Below are 21960 nucleotides of genomic sequence, written 5' to 3'. Positions count from 1 at the left end.
GAAAGAGTAATCTGGTTGATAGCCCATTCACTGCTCAATAGGGACACATTGGAACGCAGCGCTTTCAAAACATGAGGCAATACCGGATTGGATTTTTCTCAGGCTTTCGCCTGCAACATCAGTTCTGTTATATTCACAGACAATATTTTTACAGTTTTGGAAATGTTAGAGTGTTTTCTATCCTAAGCTGTCAATTATATGCATATTCTAGCATCTTGTCCTGACAAAATATCCTGTTTACTACAGGAACATTTTTTTTTTCAAAAATGAAAATACTGCCCCCTAGTCACAAAAGGTTAATGCAACTGCTGTGTCAGATTTCAAAAAAACTTTACGGAGAAAGCAAACCATGCAATAATCTGAGTACAACCTTTAGGGAACAAAGGAGGGGCTCAAAAGGGCTCTTTGAGTGAGTGGTCTGGCAGAGTGTCACAGCCTCGGAGAAAGAAAACCATGTAATAATCTGAGTACAACCTTTAGGCAACAAAGCAGCCAAAAAGATACACCCCATATTGGGTAGTCAACATTACTCAGAAATAGCATTTTAAATATTCACTTACATTTGATGATCTTCATCAGAATGCACTCCCAGGAATCCCAGTTCCACGATAAATGTTTGATTTGTTCGATAATGTCCATCAGTTATGTCCAAATATCTACTTTTGTTAGGGCGTTTGGTAAACAAATCCAAAAGCGCGCTCAGGTCGTGCCGAACGTCAGACGAAAAGTTCAAAAAGCTCCCTTACAGCCCGTAGAAACATGCCAACTTAAGTATGGAATCAATATTTAGGATGTTTTTAACATAAAACTTCATTAACCTCTAGCGACGAGCAATCCCGTATCCGGGAGCGTAATCATAGCCTCAAGCACATTACCATAACGCAACGTTTCCTATTCATGAAAATCGCAAATGAAATGAAATAAATATATTCAAACACAGCCAACTCTAGACAAGCATTTGTGTAAGTTTAGCATGGCATAATGCTATGCTAGTCTGTGCTGGCAGCAGGCAACATTTTCACAAAAATAAGAAAAGCAACCAAATTAAATAATTTACCTTTGAAGAACTTCAGATGCTTTCACTCTCACTCACCTTTTTTCCCAAAATAATATTTTTGTAGGTGAAAAACGTCACGTTTGTTCATCCTGCTTGGCTGAGAAATCAACAGAAAAATACTTAAACTATAACGCATTAGCATAACGCAACTTTTTCTATTCATGAAAATCGCAAATGAAATGAAATAAATATATTGAAACACAAGCCTTTTGTTAACAACACTGTCATCTCAGATTTTCAAAATATGCTTTTCAACCAAAGCTACACAAGAATTTGTGTAAGAGTATTGATAGCCTAGCATAGCATTAAGCCTAGCATTCAGCAGGCAACATTTTCACAAAAACAAGAAAAGCATTCAAATAAAATCATTTACCTTTGAAGAACTTCGGATGTTTTCAATGAGGAGACTCTCAGTTAGATAGCAAATGTTAATTTTTTCCAAAAATATTATTTGTGTAGGAGAAATCTCTCCATTTTGTTCATCACTTTTGGCTAAGAAAAAAAAACGAAAATTCATTCACTACAACGCCGAACTTTTTTCCAAATTAACTCCATAATATCGACAGAAACATGGCAAACGTTGTTTAGAATTATCCTCACGGTGTTTTTCACATATCTATTTGATGAGAAATCCTTCGTGGCAGTTGGGTTTCTCCTCAGTAGCAAACGGAAAAGTACTTGCAGCTGGAGATTACGCAATAATTGCAACGGAGGACACCAAGCGACCACCTGGTAAATGTAGTCTCTTAGGGTCAATCGTCCAATGATATGCCTACAAATACGTCACAATGCTGCAGACACCTTGGGGAAAACGTGGAAAAGGTAAGCTGACTCCTAGCTCCTCCACAGCCATATAAGGAGTCATTGCCATGAGGCAGTTTTAAAAAATGCGGCACTTCCTGATTGTATATTTATCTGGGTTTTTTCTGAAACATCAGTTCTGTGGCACTCACAGACAATATCTTTGCAGTTTTGGAAACGTCAGATTGTTTTCTTTCCAAAACTGTCAATTATATGCATAGTCGAGCATCTTTTCATGACAAAATATCTTGTTTAAAACGGGAACGTTTTTCATCCAAAAATTAAAAGAGCGAAGAAGTTAATGTTCCAACCGGACAATTCCTTTGCCTGTACAAATGAAGTGGAGCGTAGCTACCTTTCACGTGAGCGTGCCAGACCGAGGCTGTGGCACTCTGCCAGACCACTCACTCAAAGAGCCCTTTTGAGCCCCTCCTTTGGAGTAGAAACCTCAATAGGTTACACAATAGGTTCTAAATACTGTTGACATCTAGTGGAAGCCTTGGGAAGTGAAACCTAACTAATATGACCCTGTATCTTCAATTGGGGCTGAGTTGAAAAACTACAAACCAAGCTGCCTGCAACTACAAACTACAAAATCCAACCCAGAAGTGTGAAATCTAAGGTTTTTGCCTGCCATATGAGTTCTGTTATACTAACAGACATCATTCAAACAGTTTTAGAAACAGTTTTCTGTCCAAATGTACTAATTATATGCATATTCTAGCTTTTACGGCTGAGTTGCAGGCAGCTTAATTTGGACACGTTTTTCATCCAAGCTACCCAATACTGCCCCAAAGCAGTTAAGAAGGAAAGAAATTCCACAAATTAACTTTTAACATGGCACACCTGTTAATTTAAATGCATTCTAGGTGACTACCTCAGGAAGCTGGTTGAGAGAATGCCACGGGTGTGCAAAGCTGTCAAGGCAAAGGTTAGCTACTTTGAAGAATCTAAAATATTATATTTTGATTTGGGATTTTCTCCCATTCTGCTATGCAGATCCTCTCAAGCTCTATACGGTTGGATGGGGAGCGTTGCTGCCAGCTATTTTCAGGTATTTCCTGAGATGTTCGATGCTCTGGCTGGGCCACTCAAGGACATTCAGAGACTCGTCCTGAAGCCACTCCTGCGTTATCTTGGCTGTGCGCTTAGGGTCGTTGTCCTGTTAGACTGGGGCGAATGTTCACCTTCCGAGGTCCTGATCGCTCTGGAGCAGGTTTTCATCCATAATCTCTCTGTGCTATGTTCCGTTCATCTTTGCCTCGATTCTGACTATTCTCCCAGTCCCTGCCACTGAAAAATGGTACCAGGTTTCCTCCAGCCGTGACACCTGGCATTCAGGCCAAAGAGTTTAATGTTGGTTTCATCAGACCAGAGAATCTTGTTTCTCGGGGTCTGAGACTTTAGGTGCCTTATTTAGGTGCCTTTAGGTGCGTGATTGGTGGAGTGCTACAGAGATGGTTGTCCTTCTGGAATGTTCTCCCATCTCCACAGAGGAACTCTAGAGCTCTGTCAGATTGACCATTGGGTTCTTGTTCACCTCGCTGACAAAGGCCCTACTCCCCCGATTGTTTAGTTTGGCCGGGCGGCCAGCTCTAGGAAGAGTGTTGGTGGTACCAAACTTCTTCCATTTAAGAATGATGGAGGCCACTGTGTTCTTGGTGACCTTCAATGCTGCAGACATTTTTGGTACTCTTCCCGAGATCTGTGCCTCGACACAATCCTGTCTTGGTGCTCTACAGACAATTCCTTCGAACACATGGCTGGTTCGAACTCATGGCTCTGACATGCACTGTCAACTGTGGGACCTTGTATAGACATGTGTGTTTCCAAATCATGTCCAATCAATTCAATTTGGCCACTGGTGGACTCCAATCAAGTTGTAGAAACATCTCAAGGATAATCAATGGAAACTGGAGCTCAATTTCGAGTCTCAAAGCAAAGGGTCTTAATACTTATCTAATTAAGGTATATCTGTTTTGTTTTTTTATATACATTTGCAAACATTTCTAAAAACCTGGTTTTGGCTTGTATTGTGTGTAGATTGCTGATCAGATTTTTTAAAATTGTGTGTAGATTGCTGATCAGATTTTTAAAAATAATAATAATTTTAGATTAAGGCTGTAACCTAACAGTGTGTAAAAGGTCAAGGAGTCTGAATATTTTCTGAAGGCACTATATGTACATAAAGGTAGGGGTGGAGTGACGAGGCAACAAGATAGATAATAAGCAGTAGCAGCAGCGTATGTGATGAGTCAAAATAGTTAGTTCAAACGGGGCTCAATGCAAATAGTCCAGGTAGCTATTTGGTTAACTATTTAGCAGTCTTATGGCTTGGGGGTAGAAGCTGTTCAGGGTCCTGTTATTTCCAGACTCTTTGCTTCCGCTTGCCATCAGGTAGCAGACAGAACAGTCTATGGCAAGGTTTTAGGGCCTTCCTCTGACACCGCCTCGTACATAGATTCTTAATAGCAGTGAGTTCGGCCCCAGTGATGTACTGGGCTGTACGCACTACCCTCTGTAGTGCCTTGCGGTCGGATGGCCGCAAGCCGTGATACCAAGCCGTGATGCAGCCAGTCATGATGCTCTCAATGGTGCAGCTGTATAACTTTTTAAGATCTGAGGGGAAAGAGGTATTGTCTTGCCATCCCAGCTGTGTTGGTGTGTGTGGATCATGTAAATTCCTTAGTGATGGGACACTGAGGAGCTCCTTTTTCTTGCTGATATTGAGGTAGAGGTTGTTGTCCTGGCGTCACTGACTTAATCCTTATAGGCTGTCTTATCATCGTCGTAGTAAGCAAATGTAATGAGGGTGTTGGAGTCGTGCATGGCCACACAGTCGTGGGTGAATAGGGAGTACAGGAGGAGACTAAACACACACCCTTCAGGGGCCCCTGTGTTGAGGGTCAGCATGGCGGATTTGTTGTCTACCCTCACCACCTGGGGGTGGCCCGTCAGGAAGTCCAGGCTCCAGTTGCAGAGGGAGATGTTCAGTCCCAGGGTTCTGAGCTTAGTTATACTTACATACATTCTCACATAGGTGTTCCTCTTGTCCAGGTGGAAGAGGGCAGCGGACTGGATGTGCAATAGAGATTTATAGAGATTTGAGATTGTGTCATCTGTGGATCTGTTTGGGGGGTATGCTAATTGGACTGGGTCCAGGGTGTCTGGGATGATGGTGTTGATGTGAGCCAAAGCATTTCTTGGCTACAGATGTGAGTGCAACGATGCAATAGTCATTTAGACAGGTTACCTTGGCATTCTTGGGCACAGGGACTATGGTGGTCAGCTTGAAACATGTAGATGTTACAGATAGGGTCAGGGAGAGGTTGAAAATGTCAGTGAAGACACTTGCCAGCTGATCAGCGCATGCTGATGCATCCTGGTAAGAGAGTGAGATCACACAGTCATCCGGAACAGCTGGTGCAGTCATGCATGGTTCAGTGTTGCTTGCCTCAAAGCGAGCATAGAAGGCATGCAGCTCATCTGGTAGGCTCGCGACTGATTATCCCTTTGTTAACTGTGATAGTTTGCTAGCTCTGCCACATCTGACGAACATCGGAGCCGGCGTAGTAGTATTCGATCTTAGTCCTGTGTTGATGCTTTGCCTGTTTGATGTTCGTCAGAGGTTGTAGCGGAATTTCTTATAAGCGTCTGGATTAGTGTCCCGTTCCTTGAAAGCGGCAAAAGCGTAAGACGAAAGCAGTTGCTTATGGAGACTGACATCTTAACTGACACTTAATTCAATCTAAGTTGTTTTGATACCTTGATTTAACGCATGGGTGTCTTTCTTAAGAGTGTCTATAGCTGGCAGAGCAACTCCTGTTGAAGTGTCTTTCTTATCTTCATAACACATTGATTTCCATAGGGAAACGTTCTCTCTAATTGGTCTTACTGTTTATAACACTGCATCCAGTCCGCGTATATTATCCTGGAATTGATTTTTTAAAAGTTACAAGGAACAACTGTGGGGAAGCAGCACACATCCACAAGACGGACTGTTGACGCTCGCACTGCTCATTAACCTATTTGCCTTAATGCCGTGCTGAGCCCAAACAACCCCCCTAGATACGGGAGTGGGGGAAAAAATCAGATTTATTACAAAAATCTCCCAGGGAACGTCACATCATACAAGCAAAAATAAATGTTGTTTAATAAGAGGCAGAGGAATGCGGTCTTATTTCCGTCGTGTTTGAGCCTGGCAACGATGGCAACTGGGACTTTGGTTTCTCTAATCCTCACAAAGAAATAATTGGCCACAAGTCCACCTTATCCTGAGAAGCTGGATCACACTGTGTTTTCCACACTTAGGCCGTGTTCATTCATATTCCCCATGACGAGAGAACACAGCCAGGTTTCAATGGCTAGGCAATTGGGGGACAATGGCTATTGTTTCTCTACCAACTCTCTCTTTGCTCTGACCAAAAAACCTCTACCATCAGGCCCTGGCATTAAATTACAATTTATCTCGCCTTTCGCTGCTTGGCACCTTAAAATGTAATTAGGGTAAAGTATTGTCCTAAATTGCTATCTGGGCCTGGGCCATAAAAGGCAGTCAGTCCCTCTGCCAGTGGAACTCTCAGAGGGGTTCTCAGGCTATTTCACATCATTTGATTTTGTTTCACAGGAAAATTTTGCCACCACTGTGTTTGCTAAACATCCCCTCTTTTACTCTATAAATGAGCCATAAACTAAACTCAGCAAAAAAAGAAACGCCCCTTCTTCAGGACCCTGTCTTTCAAAGAAAATGTGTAAAAATCCAAATAACTTCACATATCTTCATTGTAAGCGTTTAAACACTGTTTCCCATGCTTGTTCAATGAACCATAAATAATTCATGAACATGCAAAAGTAGAACGGTCGTTAAGACACTAACATCTTACGGTAGGCAATTAAGGTCACAGTTATGAAAACTTAGGACACTAAAGAGGCCTTTCTACTGACTCTGAAAAACACCAAAAGAAAGATGCCCAGGGTCCCTGCTCATCTGCGTGAATGTGCCTTAGGCATCCTGCAATGAGGCATGAGGACTGCAGATGTGGCCAGGGCAATAAATTGCAATGTCCGTACTGTGAGACCACTAAGACAGCGCTACAGGGAGACAGGTCGGACAGCTGATCGTCCTTGCAGTGGCAGACCATGTGTAACAACACCTGCACAGGATCGGTACATCCGAACATCACACCAGCGGGACAGATACAGGATGGCAACAACAACGGCCCAAGTTAAACCAGGAAAGAACAATCCCTCCATCAGTGCTCAGACTGTCCGCATTAGGATGAGAGAGGCTGGACTGAGGGCTTGTAGGCCTGTTGTAAGGCAGGGCCTCACCAGACATCACCGGCAACAACGTCGCCTATGGGCACAAACCCACCGTTGCTGGACCAGACAGGACTGGCAAAAAGTGCTCTTCACTGACGAGTCGCGGTTTTGTCTCACTAGCGGTAATGGTCGGATTCGCATTTATCGTCAAAGGAATGAGCGTTACACCGAGGCCTGTACTCGGGAGCAGGATCTGTTTAGAGGTGGAGGGTCTGTCATGGTCTGGGGTGGTGTGTCACAGCATCATTGGACTGAGCTTGTTGTCATTGCAAGCAATCTCAACGCTGTGTGTTACAGGGAAGACATCCTCCTCCCTCATGTGGTACCCTTCCTGCAGACTCATCCTGACATGACCCTCCAGCATGACAATGCCACCAGCCATACTGCTCGTTCTGTGCGTGATTTCCTGCAAGACAGGAATGTCAGTGTTCTGCCATGGCCAGTGAAGAGCCCAGATCTCAATCCCATTGAGCACTTCTTTGACCTGTTGGATCGGAGGGTGAGGGCTAGGGCCATTCCCCCCAGAAATGTCCGGGAACTTGCAGGTGCCTTGGTGGAAGAGTGGGGTATCTCACAGCAAGAACTGGCAAATCTGGTGCAGCCCATGAGGAGGAGATGCATTGCAGTACTTAACCTCTCTGGGATATATCACCTGGCCAAATGCCAGAGAAAATGCAGAGCACCAAATTTAAATAAATTACTATAAAAATCTAAATCACACATGTAAGATACCAAATTAAAGCTACACATGTTGTGAATCCAGCCAACATGTCAGATTTCAAAAAGGCTTTTCTGCGAAAGCAAACAATGCTATTAAATGAGGATAGCACCTCCATAAACTTAAGAGAGAAAACATATTTCAACCCTGCAGGCGCGACACAAAATGCAGAAATAAAAATACACTGCTCAAAAAAATAAAGGGAACACTTAAACAACACAATGTAACTCCAAGTCAATCACACTTCTGTGAAATCAAACTGTCCACTTAGGAAGCAACACTGATTGACAATAAATGTTGCATGCTGTTGTGCAAATGGAATAGACAACAGGTGGAAATTATAGGCAATTAGCAAGACACCCCCAATAAAGGAGTGGTTCTGCAGGTGGTGACCACAGACCACTTCTCAGTTCCTATGCTTCCTGGCTGATGTTTTGGTCACTTTTGAATGCTGGCGGTGCTTTCACTCTAGTGGTAGCATGAGACAGAGTCTACAACCCACACAAGTGGCTCAGGTAGTGCAGCTCATCCAGGATGGCACATCAATGCGAGCTGTGGCAAGAAGGTTTGCTGTGTCTGTCAGCGTAGTGTCCAGAGCATGGAGGCGCTACCAGGAGACAGGCCAGTACATCAGGAGACGTGGAGGAGGCCGTAGGAGGGCAACAACCCAGCAGCAGGACCGCTACCTCCGCCTTTGTGCAAGGAGGAGCAGGAGGAGCACTGCCAGAGGCCTGCAAAATGACCTCCAGCAGGCCACAAATGTGCATGTGTCTGCTCAAACGGTCAGAAACAGACTCCATGAGGGTGGTATGAGGGCCCGACGCCCACAGGTGGGGGTTGTGCTTACAGTCCAACACTGTGCAGGACGTTTGGCATTTGCCAGAGAACACCAAGATTGGCAAATTCGCCACTGGCGCCCTGTGCTCTTCACAGATGAAAGCAGGTTCACACTGAGCACATGTAACAGACGTGACAGAGTCTGGAGACGCCGTGGAGAATGTTCTGCTGCCTGCAACATCCTCCAGCATGACCGGTTTGGCGGTGGGTCAGTCATGGTGTGGGGTGGCATTTCTTTGGGGGGCCGCACAGCCCTCCATGTGCTCGCCAGAGGTAGCCTGACTGCCATTAGGTACCGAGATGAGATCCTCAGACCCCTTGTTAGACCATATGCTGGTGCGGTTGGGCCTGGGTTCCTCCTAATGCAAGACAATGCTTGACCTCATGTGGCTGGAGTGTGTCAGCAGTTCCTGCAAGTGGAAGGCATTGATGCTATGGACTGGCCCGCCCGTTCCCCAGACCTGAATCCAATTGAGCACATCTGGGACATCATGTCTCGCTCCATCCACCAACGCCACGTTGCACCACAGATTGTCCAGGAGTTGGCGGATGCTTTAGTCCAGGTCTGGGAGGAGATCCCTCGGGAGACCATCCGCCACCTCATCGGGAGCATGCCCAGGCGTTGTAGGGAGGTCATACAGGCACATGGAGGCCACACACACTACTGAGCCTCATTTTGACTTGTTTTAAGGACATTACATCAAAGTTGGATCAGCCTGTAGTGTGCTTTTCCACTTTAATTTTGAGTGTGACTCCAAATCCTGGCCTCCATGGGTTGATACATTTGATTTTCATTTATCATTTTTGTGTGATTTTGTTGTCAGCACATTCAACTATGTAAAGAAAAAGGATTTAATAAGAATATTTCATTCATTCAGATCTAGGATGTGTTATTTTAGTGTTCCCTTTATTTTTTTGAGCAGTGTATAAATCATGACTTACCTTTGACGAGCTTCTTCTGTTGGCTCTCCAATATGTCCCATAAACATCACAAATGGTCCTTTTGTTCGATCAATTCCGTCGATATATATCCAAAATGTCAATTTATTTGGCACGTTTGATCCAGAAAAACACTGTTTCCATCTTCCTTAACGTGACTACAAAATATCTCAAAAGATACCTGTAAACTTTGCCAAAACATTTCAAACTACTTTTGTAATACAACTTTAGGTATTTTTTAAAATAAATAATGGATGATCTGTGTTCAATACAGGAAGAAAACAAACCTTTCTGGTCATGCGCCTCTACCAAACAGTACACTTGATGTGACCCTCGTTTTGAACAGGGCTACTTCTTCATTACACAAAGAAAAAACCTCAACCAATTTCTAAAGACTGGTGACATCCAGTCGAAGTGGTAGGAACTGTAAGAAGGTCCCTTAGAAATCTCGATTCCCAATGAAACCCATTGAAAAGAGAGTGACCTCAAAAAAAAAACATCTGAATGTTTTTTCCTCTGGGTTTCGCCTGCTACATAAGTTCTGTTATACACACAGACATGATTCAAACAGTTTTAGATGACATGATTCAAACATTTCTATCCAAATCTACTAATAATATGCACATCTTATCTTATGGGGATGAGTAGCAGGCAGTTGAATTTGGGCATGCATTTCATCCGGACGTGAAGATACCAAGAAGTTAATGCAGCTGGTGGCCACACCAGTTACATTTGATTTTGACCCCCCTCCTCCTTTGTTCAGGGACACATTATTCCATTTCTGTTAGTCACATGTCTGTGGCACTTGTTCAGTTTGTCTCAGTTGTTGAATCTTGTTATATTCATACAAATATTAACACATGTTAAGTTTGCTGAAAATAAACGCAGTTGACAGTGAGAGGACATTTCTTTTTTTGCTGAGTTTACAACTGAGGGAAGTGGACAGGGTCTCACCGCTTTTTATGATGCTACATCTGCATTTGATTAACATTTGTTATGTTCAACCATCCTGAGCATGAACTGTGATCTTAATTGCCAGGGCAGCTATAGTCATTGAGCATATGTGACACTTTACCTGTAAGGACAGAGTTGATGCACACATCCTCTCCTATGAGTCAGCAACGCTTTAGCTATCTTAAGTCACAGAGATCATATTAAAATCTAATATCTAATTCTATGGTCGAAGCTAATACTGTTGATCTGTTTACCAAAGTTAATCCGAGCTCTACAAAGAAGACTTAACAAATGGGTAACAATGCACCCTTCTGATGGATACATTTTCATATTGATGGAATATAATCAGAACATTACAGTCACCTGCTAGGACAGTCTTAAATCTACTTAGTGCTTTCCCACTGGGCACACTAAATAATTTCAACCATGGATAATATTTGGTTGAGATGTTGATTCATAGAAGACTTAACTACTTCCGATGGGTATGGCCGCCTCGCTTCGCGTTCCGAGGAAACTTTGCAGTATTTAGTTTTTATATGTATTATTTCTTACATTGTTACCCCAGGAAATCTTAAGTTTTATTACATACAGCCAGGAGGAACAACTGGATATAAGAGCAACGTCAACTTACCAGCATTACGACCAGGAATACGACTTTCCCGAAGTGGATCCTCTGTTTGGTGCATCACCCAGGTCAATGGATCGGTTCCCAGCCGGCGACCCAAAACAACGGCGCCGCAGAAGAGGCAGACAGAGAGGTCTTCTGGTCAGGCTCCGTAGACGGGCGCACCGCTCCCAAGTATACTACTCGTCAATGTCCAGTCTCTTGACAACAAGGTAGACGAAACCTTAGCAAGGGTTGCCTTCCAGAGAGACATCAGAGATTGTAACGTTCTTTGTTTCACGGAAACATGGCTCACTCGGGATACGTTATCAGAAACAAACATCTCTCTGGTAAGAAGAGGGGCGGGTGTGTATGCCTTATGATTAACGAGACGTTGTGTGATCATAACATCATACAGGAACTCAAGTCTTTTTGTTCATATCAGGTTGTGCGCTACTGGTAAGAAGTCAGGTGCAGGACAGCAGAGTGATCAGGCGCACACTTTAATTGGCAGAAGTAACAACAGACGGACGCAACTGCATCAAAAACCTCCAGCCAAATGGCAAAAATGCAAAGCGCGACAACAGTCACAATAATGCATAAGTTAAACAATTAAACTCGGGTTCAACACAGTACCCGGGGAAAAACCCGCCTTGTGCGTAACATGAAACATGTAACAAAACAATTCCAAACAAAGACATGGGGGAAACAGAGGGAATAAATATGTAGTGTGATTAGTGTGATTAAGGAATGTAAACCAGATGTGCAGGACAAAACAAATGGAACAATGACAAGTGGAGCGGCGATGGCTAGAAGACCGGTGACGTCGACCGCCGAACACCGCCCGAACAAGGAGAGGAGCCGACCGCATTATCTACCAAGAGAATTCTCTTTGATTATAATCACAGTCATGTATATCCGCCCCCCCAAGCAGACACATCGACGGCCCTGAAAGAACTTCATTGAACTCTATGTAAACTGGAAACCACATATCCTGAGGCTGTATTTATTGTAGCTGGGGATTTTAACAAGGCTAATCTGAAAACAAGGCTCCCTACATTTTATCAGCATATCAAATGCGCGACCCGGGCTGGCAAAACACTGGATCCTTGTTACTCTAACATCAGCGAAGCATACAAAGCCCTCCCCCACCCTCCTTTCGGGAAAATCTGACCACGACTCCATTTTTTTGCCCCCAGCCTATAGACAGAACGACAGAAACTAAAACAGGAAACACACATGCTCAGGTCTGTTCAACGCTGGTCCGACCAATCAGATTCCACGCAAGATTGCTTCGATCACATGGACTGGGATATGTTCCGCATAGCTTCGGACAATAACATTCATGAATACACTGATTCGGTGAGCGAGTTGATTAGCAAGTGCATCGGTGATGTTTTACCCATAGCGACTATTAAAACCTGTTTTAGTTTCTGTCTTTTCTTCCCCAACCAGAAACCGTGAATGGATGGCAGCATTCACGTCAAATGAAAGCGCAAACTGCTTTTTACTGCTTTTAATCAGGGCAAGGCAACCGGAAACATGACCAAATACAAACAGTGTAGCTATTTCCTCCGCAATCAAACAAGCTAAGCGTCAGTATAGAGACGAAGTAGACTCGCAATTCAATGGCTCAGACATGAGAGGTATGTGGCAGGGTCTACAGTCAATCATGGACTACAAAAAGAAAACCAGCCCCGTCGCGGACCCCGATGTCTTGCTCCCAGACAAACTAAACAACTTCTTTGCTCGCTTTGAGGACAATGCAGTGCCACTGACACAGCCCACTACCCAAACCTGCGGGCTCTCCTTCACTGCAGCCAACGTGAGTAAAACGTGTTAACCCTTGCAAGGCTGCCGGCCCAGACGACATCCCTAGCCGCATCCTCAGAGCATGTGCAGACCAGCTGGCTGGTGTTTTTACGGACATACGGTCCTGGACTTCCTGACGGGCCGCCCCCTGGTGGTGAGGGTAGAAAACAACATCTCCACCCCGCTGATCCTCAAAACTGGGGCCCCACAAGGGTGTGTTCTCAGCCCTCTCCTGTACTCACTGTACACCCATGACTGCGTGGCCATGCATGCCTCCAACTCAATCATCAAGTTTGCCGACGACTACAGTGGTAGGATTGAATACCAACAACGATGAGACAGCCTACAGGGAGGAGGTGAGGGCCCTCGGAGTGTGGTGTCAGAGAAATAACCTCACACTCAATGTCAAGAAAACAAAGGATCGTGGACATCAGGAAACAGCAGAGGGAGCAGCCCCCTTTCCTCATCAACGGGACAGTAGTGGATTAGGTGGAAAGTTAAGTTCCTTGGCGTACACATCACGGACAAATTGAAATGGTCCACCCACACAGACAGCATGGTGAAGAAGGCGCAGCAGTGCCTCTTCACCCTCAGGAGGCTGAAGAAATTTGGCTTGTTACCAAAAACACTCTCAAACTTTACAGATGCACAATCGAGAGCATCCTGTTGGGCTGTATCACTGCCTGGTACGGAAACTGCCCCACCCACAACCGCAAGGCTCTCCAGAGGGTAGTGAGGTCTGCACAGCGCCTCACCGGATGCAACAAACACCCAAGCCATTGCCTGAAGTTTACAAACTATAATTTCAAGTTTGTCAAAGTTTCATATATTAAACTTCTCCGATGCATTCAGATTCAGTTTTCAAATTCAGTTACCTACATTCAGATTCAATACCAGAGACAACATCCTGGTACTTTGACAGCCAAGAAAAGTAGAGAACAGATAGAATTAAATGCTCATTGTTAACAGAAGCTTCTGGCAGTTTCTGAAGCCAATGTGGCATGTTTAATTTATTTTCATCCTATAAATTAGACTCTAGCGTTCAAACTGTTTTTGCTATGAACTATTATTACACCATTTCTGAAAGCAAAGACTCTGGAATATGGATGTGCCTTCTATTCCCCTCTATGATGATTACAGGACACGTTAGAAGGGAGTATCACAAAAACTATTTGGCCCCCATAAGAATACAGGCCTGTCATAGCCCTTCTAAGGATAGCCTTTCTGCTTTTTTCCTATTTAATCTTGCGACTGACTGGGTTCGAACCAGGTTTCCTCCATGTCACACTACTGTTAGCCCACTTAGCTAAAGCCCATATGGAAGTCTTCAAGTCTCCAGAAAGGTTACTCATCGAACCAGCTCAGTTACATTTCACCCCCCGACCTCATTCTCCGATCAAGGCATCAATATAACTGACTGGGTTCGGAATCAGGCCTACTGCACAACAACACTTTCTTTGGCAAACAGAAGCAGAATGATCTGTGCACCTCATTTACTGAGTGCAACAGAGGTGGTTTAGTGATCCATGCATGTGATGAGCAAACTTGCCTGAGGAGACGAAAACATCAGACAATCTAATGTTTTAAATGTACAAATTCAACATATTTTATACAAGGGTTTTCTCATGTTGAAATTTGGTTACCATGATTTTTTATTTAACCTTTATTTAACTAGGCAAGTCAGTTAAGAACAAATTATTATTTTACAATGACGGCCTACCCCGTCCAAATCCTCCCCTAAGCCTAGCGACACTGGGCCAAATGTGCACTGCCCTATGGGACTCCCGGTCACGGCCGGTTGTGATACAGCCCGGGATCGAACCAGGGTCTGTAGTGACGCCTCTAGCACTGAGAAGATGCAGTGCCACTTGGGAGCCAAATCCTGAGGTTTAAATTTCAACCTCAAAACAACAGTTGACGTGAATTACTATTTTCACATCCAATGTATTTATGTTGAAACAACATTGATTTAACCAGTTTGTGCCCAGTGGGTTGTTTGCTTTGTGTCTAACCTTTTGCATGTGTCAGTGTACTAGTGGGTCTAGTGGGTCATCAGGACAGGGTGACATACTCAATGTATTATTGAAATCATGTGTTTCAAAGGCCCCCTTAATTTTGACAAGTGGAGATGAGGCCCGTGCTCGAGCAGGAATGTCATAGCAACCTTGAAGATCAGTGTCCACCTGAATCAAATAAAAATAAGTCTCAGCTCTCCAACAGGGCATTCCAATCCAGACAGAATTTAGATAAATGCCTCTCTCGTCTAAAAGTGAAAAGACGTCTCAGTTGGGATCTAAAAGCGCTCTGTCAGAAAAGCTATTTTCTCTTGTCAGCCCTGCAAAGCAGGTGCGCGGAGAGGTATTGTTTTAGCGGGATCCAAATGAAGGCCTCTGTAAAATAAATACCTTGTTACCTGGAGACATGGCCACCGAACATTGCCATTGTACTCATAAAGCCATACTCGAGCTGTCAGGGAAACTGCTGTGCAGTCAAGCAGCTCCGTCTGTTTGCCTGCAGGACAACAGTTGCCCAACACCCACTCACCCCTCCTTTCTCACAATGAACCGTGTTTTCGCTGGCGTACACTTCTGAGACAGACCGCCTGTGTGTGTCTCGCTCTGTGCCAAGGTAGTGGTTCCGATGTTTAGACATGCTTAGAAGATTTAGGGATCAGAGCGAGTCAAGAGACATCAAAGGCAGGAATTGGTCACATATACAGAATCAGTCAAAAGTTTGGACACCTACTCATTCCAGGGTTTTTGTTTATTTTTGCTATTTACTACATTGTAGAATAATAGCGAAGACATCAAAACTATAAAATAACACATATGGAATCATGTAGTAACCAAAAAAGTGTTAAATAAACCAAATGTATTTTATATTTGAGATTCTTCAAAGTAGCCACCCTTTGCCTTGATGACAGCTTTGAACACTCTTGGCATGATTTTTTTTGCTTACTACATGATTCCATTTGTGTTATTTCATAGTTTTGATGTCTTCACTATTATTCTACAATGTAGAAAATAGTAAAAAATAAAGAAAAACCCTTGACTGAGGAGTGTACAAACTTTTGACTGGTACTGTATATTCATATCATACAGAGGTGTGAAAGAGCATTGGTTTCATCAAACCAACTAACGAAATGCTCAATTTTCAAAGAAAACCCCCAGATCCACCAATATTTGTAGTGTTTGTCCTGAAAGGATTTCAGCATATTTCTATCTGGTAAATGTTTGTGTTTCTTCAAAATACATTAAAAAAGTGTCTCTCCTTAGCCTCCAGGAGAGTTTGTCCATAGATTGTCCATTATGTATAATTCCTCAGTGAAATGCAGGGGCATTGTAACGGTAGAAAAAACCACTAATAACTACCTTTTCCTCTGCTTGTTATCACAGGAGGCCAGCTTGTCCATCTGGCTTTACTACAGCGACAGCACCTCGTCGCCTCTGACCTTCTTCGACCCCAAGGACTACAATCTCAACGCTTCCACGCTGAACGACAAGGTGGTGTATGTATCCCAGGAGCCTCAGCAGCGCTGGCCGGTGGTGGTGGCAGAGGGCGAGGGCTCCGGGGAGATTGTGCGCATGGAGATGACCATCTGTGAGGCCTGCCAGAAGACCAAGCGCAAAAGCATCATCGCTTCGGCCCCTGTGTACGTGAAAGTCCGCTTCGGACCGGAGGAAGACTCAGAGGAGGAAATGGAGATTGAAATAGAGCCAGCCCGTGTCACCAGGCAGCCAGTGGTGGACTCCAACATCGGTGGTGGAGGCTTCGAGCCGTCCAACGAGCAGCCGGCGAGCGTTCCCATCGACTACACCAACTTTCCGACCATCAGCAACCAAGAGAGGCCCACTGAGGGAGAGGAAGAGGAGGAAGACGATGACTTCATCCACGCACCCCGCAGCATGACCGACCTGGAGATCGGCATGTATGCCCTACTGGGCGTCTTCTGCCTTGCCATCCTGGTCTTCCTCATCAACTGCATCGTGTTCGTCCTCAAGTACCGCCACAAAAGAATCCCCCCCGAGGGCCAAGCCAACATGGACCATTCCCACCACTGGGTTTTTTTAGGGAACGGACAGCCCTTGAGGGCCCAGAGTGACCTTTCACCCCAGACGGTGGAGAACCCCATCAACCCCATGGAGGGGTTACAGACATGTTGCCACGGAGACCACCACAGCAGCGGCAGCTCCCAGACCAGTGTTCAAAGCCAGGTCCATGGGAGGGGCGACGGCAGCTCCGGGGGCTCCACCAAGGAGCACGGCGAGGAGGCCAGCTCGCCCACATCCAAGCGCAAACGCGTCAAGTTCACCACCTTCACCACACTCCCCACAGAAGACATGCCCTACAACTCTATCCCCATCGCAGATGAAGAGGACATTCAGTGGGTCTGCCAGGACATGGGCTTTCAGGACCCAGAGGAATTGCATGACTACATGCGCAGGATAAAGGAAATAGCCTGAAGAAGCCTTGGAGCTTTCTAAAAATACTTTCCTTTCTATTTTTCTCTTTTTCACTTTAGTGACAACTTTTCACAAACAAAAACCATGGCCAACTACTCTTCTGTTTTTATTTGGGTTCTTTTTTGTTCTTTGCACAGTGCTGTTTCCCGTACACACTCACTTTTTTTGGAAGTCGTAAAAACAATTGGAAAGTCAAAGACTGGACTAAAGGATTTTAAACGCTAGTGAAATGGCTTTGTGTGGATGTCCTTTCTACAGAGGTAGGGGAGTACACTCTCAAATGGATTTAGAAGCTTCAGTCATGAGCACTGTTTTGGAGGATGGATTTGAAGTTCTCTGTTACTGAGGGTTAGTTAGCAGACAGGAGTGTTTTTAGCGGGACGGGTTGGGTCTTGGCTCTGTGTTTATCGGTTTATCCAAACTCCAAGTACCTTTTCCAACAAAGAGGCCTTTGATGTGCAGATTACATTTCAAAGAAACTGTTTTTGGGACGCATGGTTTTAGGCCAACATGGGACAACATGATGGACAACTAATTGTCAAAGTCGCTCATTAAAAACCATGTTACGGATTTATTTTTATCTTACCAAAGTAGGGAAGCATTCGTCAATGGCAAAACCTCCTTCTTTGTTCTTGGTACAGCACATACTATGGTTTCATTCAATGTCATTACCGTATATTTTACTAAATTTCATACATAGTCCAAGTCAGTGCCCTACTACTATCCTGATTAAGTCTAATGCCTTATAATGGGTTATAGAATGGGTTTCACTGATCACTACTGATTTCAATGCTGACACCCTTGTTTGCACACTTTGGGTTAAGGGGCAGTGCGGGGGGCAATTATCCAAAACGCTACAACTGGTCAAAGGTTTAGTTATATTGGAAAAGACAAGAGCTTGTACGTATATCATGAAGTAAACTATCTCCAAAATTCTTTGCATGAAAGGAGATACTGAGGCACAATCAGCAATTTTCCAAATTTATAGATGTTTCAATTTGTAAATTATTATCTAATCATGCCTAGACAATACTAAAGGACATATGTTATCATGCATTACATGCATGCCGTGCCAGACCTGCCTACTACATCCCTTCCTCATATGTACATACCATGGACCAGCTGAGGTCCTCTTCAGCAACAACATTACATTGAACTAGTTATCAGGCAGAAAAGGGGGGAAGTGATGTGTGCTGGGAACATGTTGGCCCATCACTGTAACCATAGTGTTTCCTCTGCAGTTTTTACTATGATTTCCCACTGTACACCGAGGCCCTAACAATTACAATGAAAAAACTCTCATCCCGACAAAAGATTTTGCAGCAGAAATCATTCCCTTTCCTTTTTTTTCTTCTTCTTTTTAAATTATCGTCAACTCGTGTAATCATGCTCCCATAGAAATTAAGTTAATTCTTTAAATGTTTTGGATTTGTGTGTATTGTTTTGTATTGTTCGGTATTACTGCACTGTTGGAGCTAGAAACATAAGCATTTTGCTGCACCTGCGATAACATCTGCAAAATATGTGTACGCGACCAATAAAATTTGATTTGATTTGATTTGACACCAACTCATTTGTACGGAGTCAGAATATTTGCGTTGCCAATTTCCAATGAACCTAAACACATAATGAGAAGTACTATGTTTGGTCCAAAATATGTCAGTAATAAAGCATGGATGCTGCATACGAGCTGGTCATGATTGTCACAGGAGCCAAGCGCGCCGGTACTGACACATTGTGCCATTGTTATGGTGGTGGCACCTAATACGTTTCTCAGAATTTACTTGGTTTGATGAAATCTTGATTTTGATGTTAGGAGTTTTGGTTGGTGTACCTGCACAAATTAGAATGACTGTAAATTATGAATGCAATCAGATGCCATTTGTAGGTTTGGTTGCGTAGAGGCATTGGCTAGAGTGTGACGAATTTTAAAGCGCTGGGTGAGATTCTTTTAAGGTAAGTAATGTTCTTTCGTGCTGATCTGATGATTTGCCTAGTTCTTTTCAGGAGTAATGAAAAATATACTAAATGAAAAAGGTTTCAATTTTAATTCCCGTTTATTTATATGCTCTAAGTAGGGCTTGTATTTGCTGTGTTTTTTTAAAATCCCATGATGACCAATATGACCACAATGGAAGAGAAAATGTCACCCAACCACTCAGTTATGAGTTATAAATCAATTCCAATCAGTTAATTTCCACACAAAACATCAAACTAGATGGCTGCATTTTGTGGCTGTCCTACATGCTTTTTAGTTATTTTATTGAATAATGGCCTAATTCCACAATGTGATTAAATCTCAATTAAATCCTGTTAACGTCTAAAGGTAAATGGTCTTGAAAATCAAAGACATGACTATTCAAGCTTCTGCTTCTAACCCACACAATTGCAAAGAAACGGGTTGAGGAAATGAACAGTTGGTTACAGCAGGCCTTTCTTTTTTTACCCATAGTTTTAACCCCCATTCTAACAATGGTATCTCAGGATGAATGAATTGATATTCTACTGTACTTTGATCATCAGATGGATATGTTGTCTCTTGTATTACTGTGGTCAACCCAAATCAGTACCACTGCTTAACAACAGCGGGTTAAGTTTCTAATAGCAGCTTTTTAACATTCTTCTTTTTTTATAGTCCCTGACTTTCCAAGTCAATTTTGTGCTTTCAGAGATCACTCATAGCAAATGTCTTTATTAAAAATATTTTATAGCTTCTAATAATTTGTATACATTTCCTTCATCCATGTATATATATGTATATGCAAAACCACTTTTGTAATGTGACTTTGCTGACGGTGTACATACTTCTGTGTGCATTCTATTTCTTCTCTGAGCTGCTGCTACTTCTCACATTTGATTGAATACTTTTGAAATGTACCCCACGTGGAGACGTGCAAACCTCACGGTTCTGGTGACTGTGCACCACCACACTGACGATACCATGTTCATGTACAGAACACTGTTCAATTGCCTGTGTTGTCCTGAAAAACAAAACCCTTGTATTTCCCCCATATGTCAAGGACTAAAGAAAAGACAATACATAAACAATGTGTCCTTTCTACTCATCGTTATAGCAGTGTCATAAAAAACTGTCATTGGGTCACATACTGTTGTGTATGCATTCTCATTTTCCAAACATTAAACTGTCTTCATGTTAGAAGGTAGATGCAATTATTTTAACCATACTTTAGTTATTTTTCAGGCCCTAGGAATGGCAGGATGCAGTTCTTTATCATACTCTTTATCAGAAGTAAGAAAGCCAGACCCACATACACAAACCATTTTCATTCTACCACCATTTAATTATTGTCTGGCTACCCAGACTCCCTGCTCCGGCCAAATACTATACCATGCCCACGGACACTTGTTTCTTTTCCTCAGTCTGGATCTGAGAACCTCTCCAACCTTTTACCGAATGAGAACACATTCTAACCGTTCTGATTGGTCCCAAAAACTGATGGGTTGGGCCAGAGCCAGAGCCAGAACACAAGTGGGTAAAGCAATGTTTTAAAAATTCATAATTGGCTTTGATACCCTCATTGGTTAGAGATGATCCATTTGCTGATGACTTTGTTTTGTACAACACCCCTCATTTTGACATCACCACGTCAAATAGTGCAGCCAGAAAAACAGCGAAGTACCTGCATTTGCATTTGTTTAAGCTGTTTTCTAGTGACATTTATTGGATACATCCATAACAATGAGCTAATGAGGTGCGATTTCGCCTGGCATAGAAAATGTGCTCACTCGTCAGGACACTGTTGTTAAGAGGAGCTAGCCAAAACAGCTAACACAATAACTGCAAACTGAAGCTGGAAAGACTGCAAACTTCATTTTGTTTTTACCTTTCTTCAATTTACATTTCTTTGTATATATCCATAAAAGATTATGCCAGCTGATTCATTATTTCCACTGGCTGAGAAACACTGCCTGCCTGTCTGTCTCATCCCGAATCCGGACACGTTCATTACTGTGGGACAGCTGGATATCGAATTTGAATATTGAAACAATGTTGCAAAATTTCGGAGCGACAGACAGCAAGGTTTATACAAATCTCAGCTGTTGAACAAAATGAGTGAGATAATGTCTTATTATGCTTTTTATAGTGGAGATCAAGTTTAAAAATTGCCTGGCTGGGCTGATGATGCAGTGGATTGCGCATTCAGATGAAACAGAGTAAATAGGTATTTTAACGTCATAGATTTAGCCAGTGGTAACTTGGAATAGACACCGGCTAGAATCAGCATTCAGGATTAGATCCACCCGTTTTATAAGATCATTTACATAATCGTAACAAAACTTTTAGATTTTTCAAACTTCACATAATTTGTAGTAATAAAACGATCTGAAATCTAAATTAAGATCATGTGGAATTGGAATTCCCACAGCTTTTCAAAAAAGCCTTTCTTACCGATTAAATCTTGATTATGCGCCCAATTATTCTCACTACACA

General features: G+C 43.2%; 1 protein-coding gene across 2 annotated transcripts in view; it reads left to right on the top strand.

The window, feature by feature from the left end:
* LOC109892926 (transmembrane protein 132E) overlaps positions 1–20612 on the top strand; it is a 373494-nt gene extending 352882 nt beyond the window's left edge. For both annotated transcript variants that reach the window (XM_020485814.2, XM_020485813.2), the window contains exon 9: positions 16440–20612. In XM_020485814.2, coding sequence (XP_020341403.1) covers positions 16440–17507 — 1068 coding nt within the window. In that variant the 3' untranslated portion in view covers positions 17508–20612. The remainder of the gene's footprint in view (positions 1–16439) is intronic.
* Positions 20613–21960: the final 1348 nt, after the last annotated feature.

The sequence above is a fragment of the Oncorhynchus kisutch genome, linkage group LG6, assembly GCF_002021735.2.
Source record: "Oncorhynchus kisutch isolate 150728-3 linkage group LG6, Okis_V2, whole genome shotgun sequence".
Taxonomy (NCBI): Eukaryota; Metazoa; Chordata; class Actinopteri; order Salmoniformes; family Salmonidae; genus Oncorhynchus; species Oncorhynchus kisutch.
The sequence above is the reverse complement of the archived record's forward strand: the minus strand, read 5'-3'. Positions and strand labels throughout refer to the sequence as shown.